This window comes from Centroberyx gerrardi, chromosome 23, assembly GCF_048128805.1.
Source record: "Centroberyx gerrardi isolate f3 chromosome 23, fCenGer3.hap1.cur.20231027, whole genome shotgun sequence".
Classification (NCBI taxonomy): Eukaryota; Metazoa; Chordata; class Actinopteri; order Beryciformes; family Berycidae; genus Centroberyx; species Centroberyx gerrardi.
This window is the reverse complement of record NC_136019.1, coordinates 11,656,903-11,675,032: the sequence shown is the minus strand read 5'-3', so window position 1 is coordinate 11,675,032 and position 18,130 is coordinate 11,656,903. Positions and strand designations below refer to the sequence as shown.

Genomic DNA, 18,130 nt, shown 5'->3' with positions numbered 1-18,130 from the left:
ACATGTACCCTGATAAGGTGGTTTTCCCACCAAGCCCTACCTCTTCATGTGTATCTGTAGTTTCATTCTGGGTTTAGAAGGTTTTACAGTGGCATAAAGCAGGTGGTCGTCGAAATTGACCCTTGAATTATAGGTGCTCAAAGAAAATAAACTCTTAACATGCCAAGTTTAGGGTTAGGGTTAGGGTTCATGTGCCGATTGAAAATAGCACATGCATAGGACCATTTCAAAAAAAAAAAAAATCTAATTCTGTTGATCAAAACAAACTACTTTTGATGAACCAGGTGTTTGCTATCATTTTTGATACTGTAAGGAGAGTTCTTGGGTTACTAATATTCTAAATCTGTAAGTGAAATATGATCCGGACAACTTTTGCTTATGGATTTTAATATAGGATATGACAGCATGATATCACAGCATATACTATGTTAAAATGCTATAAGTGCCATAGATTCCATACTATCATTATAAAGTAAATGTTGACTCTACCAACATGTTGTAGAGGCTTTTGATTTATATGCTGGTTTTGCATGTTGGTCACTGTGGTGTTTAATTTTATAGAATCAACAGAAGACAGGATGGGTTTTGGACCAATCGTATCCATTTTGCTAATTCTTGTGGGTAAGTTGATCTATGTGACATGAAGTGAAAGACTATTGTCCTATAAAGCAATATTATTATTTTAATCATATTCACTTTCTATTCCTTACAAATAGTGGCCTTTGATTTGGCTACCACACAAGCAACTGGTGGATCATCTACAACTGTTGGGGCAACGACAACTGGAGCCTCAACGACAACTGGTGGGTCAACAACAACTGGTGGGTCAACGACAACTGGTGGGTCAACAACAACTGGTGGGTCAACGACAACTGGAGCCTCAACGACAACTGGTGGGTCAACGACAACTGGTGGATCAACGACAACTGATGGATCAACTACAACTGGTGTGTCAACCACAACTGGTGGATCAACAACAACTGGTGGGTCAACGACAACTGGTGGATCAACCACAACTGATGGTTCAACAACAACTGGTGGATCAACGACAACTGGAGGCTCAACAACAACTGGTGGATCCACCACAACTGGAGCATCAACAACTGGAGGCTCAACAACAACTGGTGGATCAACAACAACTGGTGGGTCAACTACAACTGGTGGCTCAACAACAACTGGTGGGTCAACAACAACTGGAGGCTCAACGACAACTGGTGGATCAACAACCACTGGAGGCTCAACAACAACCGGTGGGTCAACGACAACTGGAGGCTCAACGACAACTGGAGGCTCAACAACAACTGGAGGCTCAACGACAACTGGTGGATCAACGACAACTGATGGATCAACTACAACTGGTGGGTCAACCACAACTGGTGGCTCAACAACAACTGGTGGCTCAACAACAACTGATGGGTCAACTACAACTGGAGGCTCAACAACAACTGGTGGATCCACCACAACTGGAGGTTCAACAACAACTGGAGGCTCAACAACAACTGGTGGGTCAACAACAACTGGAGGTTCAACAACAACCGGTGGGTCAACGACAACTGGAGGGTCAACAACAACTGGTGGATCAACTACAACTGGAGGCTCAACAACAACTGGTGGATCGACCACAACTGGAGCATCAACAACAACTGGAGGCTCAACAACAACTGATGGATCAACAACAACCGGTGGGTCAACTACAACTGGTGGCTCAACAACAACTGGTGGGTCAACAACAACTGGAGGCTCAACGACAACTGGAGGGTCAACCACAACTGGTAGCTCAACGACAACTGGTGGGTCAACGACAACTGGTGGCTCAACAACAACTGATGGGTCAACGACAACTGGTGGATCAACAACAACTGGTGGCTCAACAACAACTGGTGGGTCAACAACTGGAGGTTCAACAACAACTGGTGGGTCAACCACAACTGAAGCATCAACAACAACTGGTGGGTCAACAACAACTGCAGGCTCAACAACAACTGGAGGCTCAACAACAACTGGTGGATCAACTACAACTGGTGGGTCAACCACAACTGGTGGGTCAACGACAACTGAAGGCTCAACAACAACTGGTGGGTCAACAACTGGTGGGTCAACAACAACCGGTGGATCAACTACAACTGGTGGGTCAACGACAACTGGTGGGTCAACAACAACTGGAGGTTCAACAACAACTGGAGGCTCAACAACAACTGGTGGATCAACAACAACTGGTGGGTCAACCACAACTGGTGGGTCAACGACAACTGGAGGCTCAACAACTGGAGGCTCAACGACAACTGGAGGCTCAACGACAACTGGTGGATCAACAACAACTGATGGATCAACGACAACTGGAGCCTCAACGACAACTGGAGCCTCAACGACAACTGATGGATCAACTACAACTGGTGGGTCAACCACAACTGGTGGATCAACGACAACTGGAGGCTCAACAACAACTGGAGGTTCAACAACAACTGGTGGGTCAACCACAACTGAAGCATCAACAACAACTGCTGGGTCAACAACAACTGCAGGCTCAACAACAACTGGTGGATCAACGACAACTGATGGATCAACGACAACTGGAGCCTCAACGACAACTGATGGATCAACTACAACTGGTGGGTCAACCACAACTGGTGGGTCAACGACAACTGAAGGCTCAACAACAACTGGTGGGTCAACAACAACTGGAGGTTCAACAACAACTGGTGGGTCAACCACAACTGAAGCATCAACAACAACTGCTGGGTCAACAACAACTGCAGGCTCAACAACAACTGGAGGTTCAACAACAACTGGTGGATCAACTACAACTGGTGGGTCAACCACAACTGGTGGGTCAACGACAACTGAAGGCTCAACAACTGGTGGGTCAACAACAACCGGAGGTTCAACAACAACTGGTGGGTCAACCACAACTGAAGCATCAACAACAACTGGTGGGTCAACGACAACTGGAGGCTCAACGACAACTGATGGATCAACGACAACTGGAGCCTCAACGACAACTGATGGATCAACTACAACTGGTGGGTCAACCACAACTGGTGGGTCAACGACAACTGAAGGCTCAACAACAACTGGTGGGTCAACAACAACTGGAGGTTCAACAACAACTGGTGGGTCAACCACAACTGAAGCATCAACAACAACTGCTGGGTCAACGACAACTGGAGGCTCAACGACAACTGGTGGATCAACGACAACTGATGGATCAACGACAACTGGAGCCTCAACGACAACTGATGGATCAACTACAACTGGTGGGTCAACCACAACTGGTGGGTCAACGACAACTGAAGGCTCAACAACAACTGCTGGGTCAACAACAACTGGAGGTTCAACAACAACTGGTGGGTCAACCACAACTGAAGCATCAACAACAACTGCTGGGTCAACAACAACTGCAGGCTCAACAACAACTGGAGGTTCAACAACAACTGGTGGATCAACTACAACTGGTGGGTCAACCACAACTGGTGGGTCAACGACAACTGAAGGCTCAACAACTGGTGGGTCAACAACAACCGGAGGTTCAACAACAACTGGTGGGTCAACCACAACTGAAGCATCAACAACAACTGGTGGGTCAACGACAACTGGAGGCTCAACGACAACTGGTGGATCAACGACAACTGATGGATCAACGACAACTGGTGGGTCAACCACAACTGGTGGGTCAACGACAACTGAAGGCTCAACAACAACTGGAGGCTCAACAACAACTGGAGGTTCAACAACAACTGGTGGGTCAACCACAACTGAAGCATCAACAACAACTGCTGGGTCAACAACAACTGCAGGCTCAACAACAACTGGTGGATCAACGACAACTGATGGATCAACGACAACTGGAGCCTCAACGACAACTGATGGATCAACTACAACTGGTGGGTCAACCACAACTGGTGGATCAACTACAACTGGTGGGTCAACCACAACTGGTGGGTCAACGACAACTGAAGGCTCAACAACAACTGGTGGGTCAACAACAACTGGAGGTTCAACAACAACCGGTGGGTCAACGACAACTGGAGGCTCAACAACTGGTGGGTCAACAACAACCGGTGGATCAACTACAACTGGTGGGTCAACGACAACTGGTGGGTCAACAACAACTGGAGGTTCAACAACAACCGGTGGGTCAACGACAACTGGAGGCTCAACAACAACTGGTGCATCAACTACAACTGGAGGCTCAACAACAACTGGTGGATCCACCACAACTGGAGCATCAACAACGACTAGTGGGTCAACGACAACTGGTGGATCAACAACAACTGGAGGCTCAACAACAACCAGTGGATCAACAACAACTGGAGGCTCAACAACAACTGGAGGCTCAACGACAACTGGTGGCTCAACCACAACTGGTGGGTCAACCACAACTGGTGGGTCAACGACAACTGGTGGATCAACAACAACCGGTGGGTCAACAACAACTGGTGGGTCAACGACAACTGGTGGATCAACGACAACTGGTGGATCAACAACAACTGGAGGCTCAACAACAACCAGTGGATCAACAACAACCGGTGCATCAACAACAACTGGAGGCTCAACAACAACCGGTGCATCAACAACAACTAGTGGGTCAACAACAACTGGTGGCTCAACAACAACTGGAGGCTCAACGACAACTGGTGGCTCAACCACAACTGGTGGGTCAACCACAACTGGTGGGTCAACGACAACTGGTGGATCAACAACAACCGGTGGGTCAACAACAACCGGTGCATCAACAACAACTGGAGGCTCAACAACAACCGGTGCATCAACAACAACTAGTGGGTCAACAACAACTGGTGGATCAACAACAACCGGTGGGTCAACAACAACTGGTGGGTCAACCACAACTGGTGGATCAACGACAACTGGTGGATCAACAACAACTGGAGGCTCAACAACAACCAGTGGATCAACAACAACCGGTGCATCAACAACAACTGGAGGCTCAACAACAACCGGTGCATCAACAACAACTAGTGGGTCAACAACAACTGGTGGCTCAACAACAACTGGAGGCTCAACGACAACTGGTGGCTCAACCACAACTGGTGGGTCAACCACAACTGGTGGATCAACAACAACCGGTGGGTCAACGACAACTGGTGGATCAACGACAACTGGTGGATCAACAACAACTGGAGGCTCAACAACAACCAGTGGATCAACAACAACCGGTGCATCAACAACAACTGGAGGCTCAACAACAACCGGTGCATCAACAACAACTGGTGGCTCAACGACAACTGGTGGCTCAACCACAACTGGTGGGTCAACCATAACTGGTGGGTCAACCACAACTGGTGGATCAACTACAACTGTTGGGTCAACAACTGGAGCGTCAACAACTGGAGCAACAGCCGCTGTCACCACAGCCGCTGCAATTACAGCTACAGTAGCACTCACTTCGAGGCGGGTCAGTTTCTCATCTGCTGAGACATTTACAAGTGATCTGTTGAATTCATCATCTTCAGCTTTTGGAGCTCGAGCCGCACTGATAAGAACAGAGGTAAGTCTCCCACTTAAAATGAAGCCTGTGGTAGCATCTATTGTATTCTGATATCAGAGAGATCAGGTCATTCATTGCTCAAAGGATTGAAAATATAGATTGCTGTATCCTAATAATGTTTTTTTAGTACACAAATGTCTTAAGATATCTAATAACTACCTAATATTCTACAATAAGCCTTCTTTTAATTTCATTCATGATGTACTCATCTTCCAACAATCATTTTTGTCAGTGTCAAAATACATTTATTTGGGATTTTGGTGTTAAGTCTACACCAATCTAAATGGAGTGGAAATTCAAGAAATGTATGTGACAGTATAAAATTTCAAATCAAATTTCAATCTAGTTTGCAATAGCATTCACCCTCTCTATTCACTTTGGGCTATATTGTTTCACTGGCAAAAACTATTAGCAAGACATTTTCAATATATTCAGGTTTCAGAATTGCCCATTTTTTTCCAAGCCTAATTCCACTTTTACCGTTCTTGCTAGGTAGTCTTATACTTGGTCTTTTCAGTACGCCTTAATGGGTATAGGTTGTTTTCTGCTTCACAATGCTGGATCATACAGTGGAATGCCTGTGTCTCTTATGGGATGGCATTTGATTCCAGTTGCTGAGGTTTCAAAGGAAAAATTAAAAATCATCCCTCCATCACTATATATAAAAGGACAAAGATACACTCAGTGCACTTCCCCTTCTGTAATTTTACTGTGGTAGTCAATAAAGAACTAATAAAGAAAATTATGAAAAGAAGGAAATGGAATAGTGTAATTAAACAATGTGAAAATGAAATAGTATAATTAAAAAGACTTAAAATTAAAAAGACTAAGGAAAAAACATTAAGAATATAGCCAACATAAATATGCTTACAACCTGCTTTTATTCCTGCAGCTTGAGCCTCTTTACAGAGCAGCGTTCTCCTCCTTCAACTCCTTGACAGTGGTGTCATTCAGGTAATTTGTTGATGTTCAGCTTTGCTAGAATGAACGAATAATGGCCAGAAAGTCATGATGATTGAAACAATATTTTTTTCTGTAATTCCATTTGCAGAAATGGATCAATCATCAGTGACGTGGACGTTACTTTCGCGGCCTCATCTGTTCCTAATGCTGCCCAGATTGGAAATGTTTTGATCAATGCAGCTTCAAGCATTACAGCCTTCAACATTGACACCAACACTGTTTCTGTGGATGGCACGCTTGCTGGTGCAACTACAGCCGCTGCCACCACAGCTGCTGCCACCACAGCTGCAGTTACAACAGCTCCTGCACCAGTTGCAGTTCTCAGATCAACCTTGGCAGTTCCGTTCACATCAGAACTCAATAACCCCATGAGCCAACAATTCAGAGATCTTGCAGTGACAGTTGTTCGTGTGGTAAGAATAATTTCATTGTTTTGTTGGTGTTGTTTTGTTAAGCAAATCATTACACTGTTCATTGCAACTGAAAAACAAATCATTCTAATGCGGATGTAATTTCACATGAAATTTACCATTCCATTTGATTTCATTTGGAGAATATTGTATTTGAAATCCACTCAATATGTCTAATTTTTGCATTTTTCTTCTTACAGTATGATATAATCTTCAGTGAAAGATTTGGTGCTCTCTTCGTCCGCAGCTTCGTTATATCATTTAGGTAAACTTCAAATTCTACCTTGTTTTAAAGTCTCTGTCTGACATTAGCTAACATGCCTGTCATAAGTAAATATATGTTTCTATGTGGATAATGAATAAGTTAGCTATATCTGTACGTCACCTATAAGTTACATATTTGAAGAAGTTATCAATATAATTTATTATTTTCATAATTTGACTCTTGACTTTATGATATTGGCATTTGTGATGCAGCGCTGCTGGAGCCAGAACACGAACTAATAACACTGAAGCAAATGTGGGGATTGAGTTCAATAGGACTACTCCAGTTGAAGCTATCCCACAGAGTGATACCATTATAGAGGCTGTGAGAGAAGCTGTGAATAACCCCAACAATACCTTCAACCTCACTATTGAGCCCAACTCCCTCCAAGTAACAGGTAAGTTAACAGTTAACACATGAGGCTAAATTTCACTCCACTCATTATTTGAAACAGAATTTTAAATAATTGCCTGAACTGAAAAGTTGGGAACAAAACTATGCTGGTAAATGTGAAATGGATGTAGCTTAGGGACCAGATACAAAAAGACATCTGTCACACTGTTCAGTATTATACAGTTCACCACACCATTTCAACAGCTCAATGTGTGGCAGGATTAGCTATTCTGTAAAATATCTTGCATTCAATGAATTTGCTTCAGTTCAGTTTAGTCTTTATTATAATCCCAGAGGGCAATTTGGTTTGCAACAAAATCCATCACAAACAACAACACCACACATAAAAACACAGTAACCACGTAACAATAAAGAAATTACAGAAACATCACTCAAACACTATGGCAGTGAAAAGTTAATGAATAACAGAATTTCTCAAGAACAGCCATTTAGTAGAACGGCTTGCCACTAGCTTGTGACTAACTTCAAGATTCTTGACACTAGCAAACTCAGAATTAGATAAGACGCTTCCTAGTTTGCAAAAGCAATTCTCTTCCTCAGTATTGTTTTGATGCAGCGTGCAGCACTGTGGAACTGGCATCAAGGTCTATATGACATCAGGCATCTTTTTGCCTTGGACATGAGAGTACAATGCATTATTGATATACTCACAATGTAAGGGCAAGCTATTACTAATTTATTCTTGAAAAAAACATTTCACAGCATTTTCAAACAATGGAACTACAGCAACCACTGCTGCTGCAACCACAGCTACTGCCACTACAGCTGCTACCACTACAGCTGCTGCCACCACAGCTGCTGCCACTACAGCTGCTGCCACTACAGCTGCTGCCACTACAGCTGCTGCAACCACAGCTACTGCCACTACAGCTGCTACCACTACAGCTGCTGCAACTACAGCTGCTGCCACTACAGCTGCTGCAACCACACCTGCTGCCACCACAGCTGCTGCAACTACAACTACAGCTACAACTACAGTAGCACTCACTTCGAGGCGGGTCAGTTTCTCATCTGCTGAGACATTTACAAGTGATCTGCTGGATTCATCATCTTCAGCTTTTGGAACTCGAGCCACACTGATAAGAACAGAGGTAAGTCTCCCACTTAAAATGAAGCCTGTGGTAGCATCTATTGTATTCTGATATCAAAGAGATCAGGTCATTCATTGCTCAAAGGATTGAAAATATAGATTTGATTCCAGTTGCTGGGGTTTCAAAGAAAAAATTTAAAATCATCCCTCCATCACTATATATAAAAGGACAAAGATACACTCTCAGTGCACTTCCCCTTCTGTAATTTTACTGTGGTAGTCAATAAAGAACTAATAAAGAAAATTATGAAAAGAAGGAAATGAAATAGTGTAAGTAAATAATGTGAAAATTAAATAGTATAATTAAAAAGACTAAGGAAAAAACATTAAGAATATAGCCAACATAAATATGCTTACAACTTGCTTTTATTCCTGCAGCTTGAGCCTCTTTACAGAACAGCGTTCTCCTCCTTCAACTCCTTGACAGTGGTGTCATTCAGGTAATTTGTTGATGTTCAGCTTTGCTAGAATGAACGAATAATGGCCAGAAAGTCATGATGATTGAAACAATATTTTTTTCTGTAATTCCATTTGCAGAAATGGATCAATCGTCAATAACATGGACGTTACTTTCGCGGCCTCATCTGTTCCTAATGCTACCCAGATTGGAAATATTTTGATCAATGCAGCTTCAAGCATTACAGCCTTCAACATTGACCCCAACTCTGTTTCTGTGGATGGCACGCGTAAGCAATATTGAGTACTACCTGATCAAAAAGTGCAAAAACTTACCACCCTTTTTTTAAATACATGTTTCTTTTTCTTCTTTCTTCATTTACAGAGGTTTCAAGTGGAGTAAGCCATAAGATCAGTCTCCTCACTGCATCCTTCTTGGTGGCGTTGTCATGGCTACTGTCAAACCAGCAATAAGTGTCAGCGGAGACATAAATGTCAAAGGACAATGGCCACCGTCACTGGTATGAGAAAGGACTTTGTTGTCATTAAAAATACGAGATTTGTGAGGGTCTCAAGCATTGATGGCTTGGGAATAACTTCCAGATATTAAATTCTAAATTGTAATGGCCAGACACATTAAGGACAATGGAGCAGGCACATTCAGAGGATGGCTTCCTGGTTTGATTTCAGTCACTATCCAACTGTGCAAATGACAGCATACGCCTTGGAACGCCAGTTGGAAAACACTGAACACACGTTGCACTGTGGGATGGACCAAGAGGACAGAATGAGCTCAATCCAGGATGCAGCCAGCTTTAAGCACCTGGTCCAATGAAAAGAAAATAATATGGCAATACTAGAAATAAAAGTACAATAATATGATTATTTAAATCATTTGAACTGTGGGATATCCAGATAGTCCATCCAAAATAATTGCACTATGTACAATATATATACAATTTGCCTCATTGAATACCATGTGCTATAGCAACATTTAGAACTAAATAACTTTAGAATGATTGACTTTAAAGGCCAATTCACATCTAGAATGAAAACTATAAATATAACCACAACTATAAAAAGATTTAAATTGTTCTAAGTAAATACAATATCTGTGTTCCCACTACAACGATAACTATAAAAACATCCAAAACGATAACTATATTTTTGGCTCGATCTCAGAGTGATTATTTTGGATGCAGAGGCAAAGATAAAACATTTTCAACCAATCAAATTAAAGTTGTAAGAAAGAAGGGGGCGGGGAGGATTCAGTCGCTCCCTGCAGTGACGCTTCGTTTGCTGAGGAACTGATCACAGATATCGCTGCAGTGTGAATGCTTGAGCAACAATGTATCCTTATATTTTATAGTTTATCTTATAGTTATCATGGCCCATGACTTTTTGTGTAACTCTAGACCACATTTGTCTATCAAATGGTTAATGTATACATTACCCAACGTTTAAATTAAAGCCTCAATCCAGAATTTAGTTATCTGTAAGAAATGTCAGATCCAGTCACACAGATCCTTGGGGAGTTTGTCTTGGAATATGGAAATAGCTCTTTTACAGCTTGCCTAACCCACGATTACTCAACATACAGCTCTGTTTAACATAAACATGAACACCTTTATATAGTCTCAAAATGCATGTGAAATTCATGTTTAGGTTTCACATACATTCAGTCCTTGTAGCAGCTGCAGGAGCATAATACTGTGATTATGGATTGGGGCTTTAATCAAAGATCATTTAGTTCACATTAACAAAGTTAGATGGGTCACACCTCCACTGCCTCTGAAGATAAGTGTGTGCATACATGAATTCCTCCATGTTTACCAATAGATAGAGAAATGTGCAAAACCCAGTGAGTCAGATATACTGTAAGTCAAAAGCCATCGTAATTAAGAAATGTATGATATCAGAACAATGTCCTGTATGATTATCCAGTCAATTTGCTTATTTATACATATATTTATACTGTCATACATAAGTGTATTCTGTGAGCTCACATTATAATTTTGTATACTTTATGTAAGAAATAGTAGATCTTCATGATGAGCAAAATACAAATTTCTTTTAAAAAAGTCTGTCTAACTTTGTAACTTTGGGGAGGGTGTGTGTGTGTGTGTGTGTGTGTGTGTGTGTGTGTGTGTGTTGGTTTTTGTGATTTAAGCAGACATTTGATATGAATACGTACCAGCATTAGGCGGACATTTCGGATTAGCAGGACAGGGTCAGTGTCCTGCTAATTCTAAAAGTGTAGAAGTGTTTCTATAGGTGTAGAGAGCTCAATTCCAAAAAATCCGCAAATGTCTGTCTAATTCACATTTACCAGACTTTGTGTATAATCTGTGTATCAACACAGCGCCCCTGGAGGTGGTTCTGTGCTACTGCACCCCCTCATGAATAATTCACACATGTGTATGTTTCGCAGCTTTTGATTGGCTGACCGTCACATGGTCCCGATAATTCTCAATTGTCCTGATAATTCTGATTTTTATCAAAAATGCTGTGTTACTCTGATTTCAACACAGAATCATCAGTTATCCAAGAAACCTCAGCTGCCACAACTTTAACACAACTTTTACTGCAGAGAAGTTGACTAACCAACCTCAGCTTTGATGTAAGGAATGAACCCAGGCTAAAATGACTTGACTTATATCTTATCTCATATTTCAATTGTTTGCTTGTATTGTTTTCTGCATTTTGGCCATATGATAGGTAAATGTGCATATATAATCATAATAAATGTGGCTTAGAGATGAAAAAAAGTATTTTTAATTGACCATAGTTGACAGGACAAATTGAAGAATGTATGATAAAGTTTGTGTTTTCAGATTTCAGTTGGACTGAAGGAAGGTGTGCACATTTATGGACTGATCCTATTGGTAACATTCAAAACCGTAACAGTTAAGACGACACATTTAACTTTACTCGTGTTCTGCTTTCTGCTATGTTGCGGAATAAAGTGAAGATATGAGCTGGTTGATGAAAAAGTAATGCACTCATTAGTACAGATAAAAAAATTACTTAGATAAAAAAATTTACTTACAAGTAAAAGTGCAGAAGTATTTTCAGCAAAATGTCTTAAAGTATCAAAAGTAAAAGTATTTCTTATGCAGAATGGACCCTTTCAAGGTGTTATATTATATTATATATTTTACTATTAATATAAAAATGTGTAAGGAGCATTTTAATGTTGTCGGCAGTTAATCTTAACAATTCATTGTATTTTATAAACTGACATATGGTTTGTATGTAAAATCTTAATCTCAAAGTAACTCCAGCTGTCAGATGAATGTAGTGGAGTAAAAAGTACAATATATGCTTCTGAAATGTAGTGAAGCATAAGTATAAGTAACAGAATACATGTACTCAAGTAAAATACAAGTAACTCAAAATTGTAGCACAGTACTTGAGTAAATGTACATTCCACCACTGATGTTAAATCACTAATAACTAGCTATAAAGATCCACGTGTATTCTGTTTCTCAGAATTGTCATATTGGGCATATTGTAAACTGTGATGAGGACAAATAAAGGCCTGATACAAAGAGGGCTGTACCATATGTACTATCTACCATACTTAGAAGCCATTGATGCAAGTATTTATTTCGAAATGCTGAAATAAAATATTAAAAATCTAAATAAAATCAAATCCTCATCCTCATCTGCTTTCCTAAATAAATCCGACTACCCTCCCTTCAGCAAAAAGGAAAAAGACACAACACAACATAATTGAAGATATTATGAGTGATTTTAATTTATCCTTCTGACTTGACTTTCATTTACGGAAGCCCTGAGAGGCAAGTGAGAAAAAAAAAAAAATCTGGTGATCCATTTTCTAAGTCTGATCTAAATTGTTTTCTCTCCTGTGTTTATGACTTAAGAACAGGTGGTGCCAGGATAATCTTTCTAAGTTCCTTAATTTTTTTTTTCATCTGTGAAATAGGTGGAAAAAAAAGTTTTGCCAGGTGAAAAAAAAAAAGGTTTTGCCAGGATCGTTTTTTTCTAAGTTAATTATTTTTTTTTTTTCATCTGTGAAAACAGGTGGAAAAAATAGTTTTGGCAGGTGAAGAAAAAAAAAGTTTTGCCAGGATCGTTTTTTTCTAAGTTAATTTTTTTTTTTTTTTTCATCTGTCAAAACAGGTGGAAAAAAAAAGTTTTGGCAGGTGAAAAAAAAAAAAGTTTTGCCAGGATCATTTTTTTCTAAGTTCACTTTTTTTTTTTTCCATCTGGGAAAACAGGTGGAAAAAAAGTTTTTTTTTGTCAGGCTCATTTTTCTAAGTGTTTGTTGTTGTAATACTCATTTCGGCCACAAGAGTGCACCACTACCCCATGTTCTAAATAGGACTAAGAGCATTCATGTTTTCTTCCAATCTCGTAATAGACGGGGTGGTGCCCGGCAACTGAATGCGGAAGACCAAAACCCTGTTGTCTGTAGCTTAGCCTAGCACGGAAAAATGTCCAGAAAACAATCAACTGCACCTGAAAGATGGATCTATCCTAACTGGACGTGACTCAACAGCAAACGTGCAATCGGTAAGTGTCGCCACTTTGTGATTATATTTACAGTTTATTCCAAGTACAGTCAGCTGTTGAGAACATGTCAAGGTTTACTAACGTGTAAAGTTATGTTCCATTTGCTTGTTTGCGACATTGTGTTCTTGTTTATTTTACACTCTATGATGCTTTGTTGCTAAATCAGTTGCCTTATGTGGAGAGATGTGTCCGCTAACATAACTTGAGAATGAGAAATGGATACGGTAGTTTATGGTATTTCAGTCCGATTAGCATCGGGTAGCGACTTAGCTCCAGTCCTGATGAGACAGATGCGGGCCTGTGAATACGAGGAAGCCTGTTGGCCACAACGACAACAGTTAGCAATAGGGACAAAAACATGTGTAGCTAGAGTCGGTTGTAGGCTACCTCAGCCGGCCAAAACGAGCACCTCGTCTCGTTAACCTGGTGCCGTTGGGACACACGTACTCAAGGTTAGGGGCTAGTGCCACTTGCAGCAAGCTAATCTAGCGTTAGCCGCTAGCGCTAGCCGCTAGCTAAGGTTAGCTCCTCTGGCTCACTTTGCGGACACATCTCCTTACACGAGACAACCGCAACTGTAACGTGGCAAAACTCGAAAAGTACTTTGTCGATCAGGGACTCTTGTCACTCATGAATATTTCACTTCTAACGCCAAATGAATGGAAGGGAGTTACTGGCTGATGAGATGTAACATTTCACGTTCTGTCTTTGCACCTAGTCTTGTAAGTCTAGTCTTGTAATCAGCTGGGGTTGTGGCAACCTAGAAAACCTGAACAACGACACTACAAGAAATACTACCTCTCTGGAGGTTATAATGTACTATTTTCCTTGAGACTGTGTTGGAGACATTTAGAATCAACTACATAGTAATTATTGGGGCTGTAGTTTGTGGTAATGTAGTTTTGGATTGCAGAGATTTCAGAGTTGGATCTTCAGCTGTCCCCTTTGTTCCTCCACAACCTAGCCTGACCTCCCCACCTACCAAGAGACCATGCAGGAGACCCGTCTTGACCTAATGGAGGAGGAAGAGGATGAGGAGGACCCTGGGTCTGCTTAGCCGACCCCCTGAGCCAACTTTCAGTATGTTTACCAACACACATTTTTATTGCACACACAAAACTTTGTAAATATGAAAATTCAATAAATATACAAATGTCATAAAGTATAAACTATAGTATAAAGTAATCTATAAATGAAAATTGCAAATTTGCTACACACTAGTATGTGATGTACACTCTTGTAATGGAACTTATGATTTCTGTGTTTGTTACTCCACAGATTACGTCGATGAGTTGATGGACCTCATCTTTGATCACGTGTTCCAGGACCTGCACCTTATGTGAGCCAGGTTTTGAAGATCCCCGTCCCAGAAGACCCGTGCGCCCAGTCTGACAGGCCAGCCAAGGAGGACGTCATTGCAGCCACGTGTCTCGGTTCAATCAAGAGGCAGTCTGAACCCGACGTAGCTGGCAGCATCAGGGAGCTCACAGCATATGCACAGCATCGCACACACTGGTATCACTACTCTGACCCTGCGACCTAGAAAGCCCCAGCACTAGCTGACAAAGGATCTGTAGGCTAGACACTGAGAAGAGGGTACACATACTGTCAATATATTTCATTTGAATACTTAGTCTCTTCTTTTGTTGTTTTGGTTATCTGGCATGAGGTCAGGTTGTAGTTGGGTGTGTTTCACGAATACATAACAGATAACTAAAAACATCAAATTATAAATCATTTTTGTGATTGATACTGCACTACTTTACTACACTGCAGTAACTGCTACAGTGGAAAAATTCAGGTACTGATACTGAATTTGAGAGCGGATTCGGTTAGTCCGAGTAGTGTGAACCAGAACGGGACTGGACAGCTGGTTGTTACGTGGCTCAACACTCGTTATGTTACGTAACATTATCATCCTTAATTTGAAAGAGACGGAGGTAAGTGTTGTGAGATATTCTCAATTTTTCGATCCAGTCTGTTTCCTCAACATTGCGGTTGTTCCAGTTCTGCGGCCTTCAGCCCAAATGTTGCTGTTATAAGTATGAAGTTCCTGTGATGGAAAAAGAGAATATGACGCCGCTGTCAATGGCGGTTTATTAAGATCTTATGGATAAACTGACGCCGCTGGTTACTGGTGTTACTGGTGTCAAATAAACTGAAAATACAGGCGATGGTAGCCGCAATATTGGTCTGAAGTAAACGTTACTATGGTTACAGACATTATTTCCAGCCATCGTGAGATCGGAGGAGTGGAGTGACTCCTGTTACCCGTACAGACAGTCTGAGTCTAGTTATTTTACTTCAGTCTGCTCCAGTATGTAGGCTACCAGACATGCGCAGTCACTCTCATTCAAAAATTCTGTTGTCCCCACCAAATTCTGGTAGTGTGAATATTTAGTGACATTCAGCTATAAAAGCGGCCGGCCAGACAGATGTGAGTAGATGGCTAAATAGCCGGCAGCCGGCGCTAGCAAGTTGTGCAACTCTACAGACTCTACAGGGATATATTGGGCATATATTAAAAGATCGATCTCGGGATTTTATGAATCGATATGGGATCATTCAAATGAAGATCGATTTGAATCGGAAAATCGATTTTTTAAACCCAGCCCTACTCAAGGGTATTTTTAAGTTGCAGTCTCATGGCTCCTTGGCATTGGCCAAGCTGAATGAGAAAAATGTGGTAAGGTAGGGTGGGGCTCGGGCTCAGGTAGTGAGATGTGTTGGGTAGGACAGTGTGGTTAGGTTCCTCATTCTCTAAATCTTGTGCTTGTTTTTTAAACCCAGCCCTAGACCCAATGCTGTTTATTTATCCACAATCAAGTCATTGACAAGTGCATCAGGTCATGGTTAACTTAGCTCAAGGGTATTTTTAAGTTGCAGTCTCATGGCTCCTTGGCATTGGCCAAGTTAGGAACAAACTCTGGCACTGAACGGATTGCTGCAGAACAGGTTGGACCTCTTCCTGCTCACTGCTATCACCATCAGAGCATCTCTTTGACAAACCGAAATGAACATTTGAATGTAGTGAAACATGGTATTAGCTAACTTTGAATAAAGAAAATAAACAGTTCTTCCTTCATATGCTGTAGAGCATTCCCTATATGTTGTTTAGTGGATGGGATATTTTCATGTATGAATGCGACAAGGGCTGAGGCAGACACCAGAGTTTAAGAGCAAGAACACAGAACAGGGTGGAGTGACGTGATTACAGCAGGTAAAACTGGTGTGATGAGACAGGCTAAGATGGGCTTCTTTATTTTTGTCTAGCTTTATCGGTCTATTCTAGACTTGCGTAAGGTGACGGTTCATTGGTATTGAAAGGTGAGTGATTTTTGGATTTTGCAATGACAACCTTCACATTCTTTGCACTCTTTTACCTGCCCACTCAAAGATCAGTTGAGATGCCATTTATTTAAGTTGCATCGTTTGGAAGTTACATTTCGCTGAGGGTTTTCTTGTAATAGATTTGGGGAGTTTTTGCTTTATTCAATAGTCTAACTAGGGAGAGGCAGGAAAGCGGAGGCTCATGCGACACAGGTATCAGTTTTCAAATCTGGGAGGACATGTTAGAGACAGTAAATTTTGATCGGTCCAAATGACTTGGCATTTTCAGGAATCAAATGTAGTCTTTCTGGCAGGGTGGGGTGGGACTTCCACACCTCCTGGAAACTCTTGAGAATTACTATAGGCTAATAGTAATTAATAGTAGTCTGAATAGTAATTATCTCTTGTGGCAAATATGCATTTTGTCATTTTCCTTGGGTGCCACCCAACAGTACTTTTGATTCAACTAAATCAGGGGTTCTCAAACCTTTTTCAAACCAAGAGCCATAAAATAATAAACATTCGAAGATTGCCATCTAAGCCCTGAACCACTTTCTGATAATATTTTGGGCTTTTAGAAATTATTCTGTCCTGAATCATATTTTATATGTTGTAGGTAGGGAACTAAAAGTGGAGAGAGTGAAAGACATAAATAGATTCTGACAATGCAATTAAACAATAGTGATATTTAAGGGGACAAGGGGAGACCTCACTTTCCTGACTAATGACATATAGCAGCAGGTAGTTATTTGCATCTAGACTAGACGAGGGAAAACATCAAACTTGGTAGAGGGAACTCTGCACATTGCTCTTGCAATACATCAGTTATTTTACTGAACACGGTACTAACGTTTCAGACCAGTCTGGTCTTTAATCAAAATCTGAAACTGTATCTGATAAACTCTGATGAAAGACGAGATGGGTCTGAAACATTAGTACTGTGTTCACTGAAATGATCCATGTGGCGTTGCAAGAGCAGTGTGCAGACTTCTCTTCACCATCCCTGCATAGCAACATTCTGCCCAAGACAGCAGGTTATTTCCCACACCCGTACTGTGTTTACTGACATTTTTCACTACAAGGAAATGAAGAACCCTTTCACATCCATCACCAGAGACACATTATTTTGAAAAGCAAAATAAAAGCATGCTAATTGATGTTATGTTGGAGAGTAATTGTTGCGGAAAATGACAACTTTGACAGGGTAATGAAAGCAG

General features: G+C 41.2%; 1 protein-coding gene and 1 long non-coding RNA gene across 2 annotated transcripts; both read left to right on the top strand.

The window, feature by feature from the left end:
• Positions 1–563: 563 nt before the first annotated feature.
• On the top strand, positions 564–12,711 carry LOC144543527 (uncharacterized). Its single transcript, XM_078291623.1, has 5 exons — positions 564–621; positions 8,354–8,649; positions 9,027–9,088; positions 9,186–9,334; positions 9,430–12,711. Exons 1-5 carry the CDS (start codon positions 579–581, stop codon positions 9,516–9,518), a joined length of 639 nt encoding a protein of 212 aa, XP_078147749.1. The 5' UTR covers positions 564–578; the 3' UTR covers positions 9,519–12,711.
• Positions 12,712–13,362: 651 nt separating this feature from the next.
• Positions 13,363–16,668, top strand: LOC144543529 (uncharacterized). The gene is made up of 3 exons (XR_013507960.1): positions 13,363–13,583; positions 14,548–14,663; positions 14,862–16,668. It is a non-coding gene; the product is annotated as an uncharacterized LOC144543529 (long non-coding RNA).
• The last annotated feature ends 1,462 nt before the right edge of the window (positions 16,669–18,130 follow it).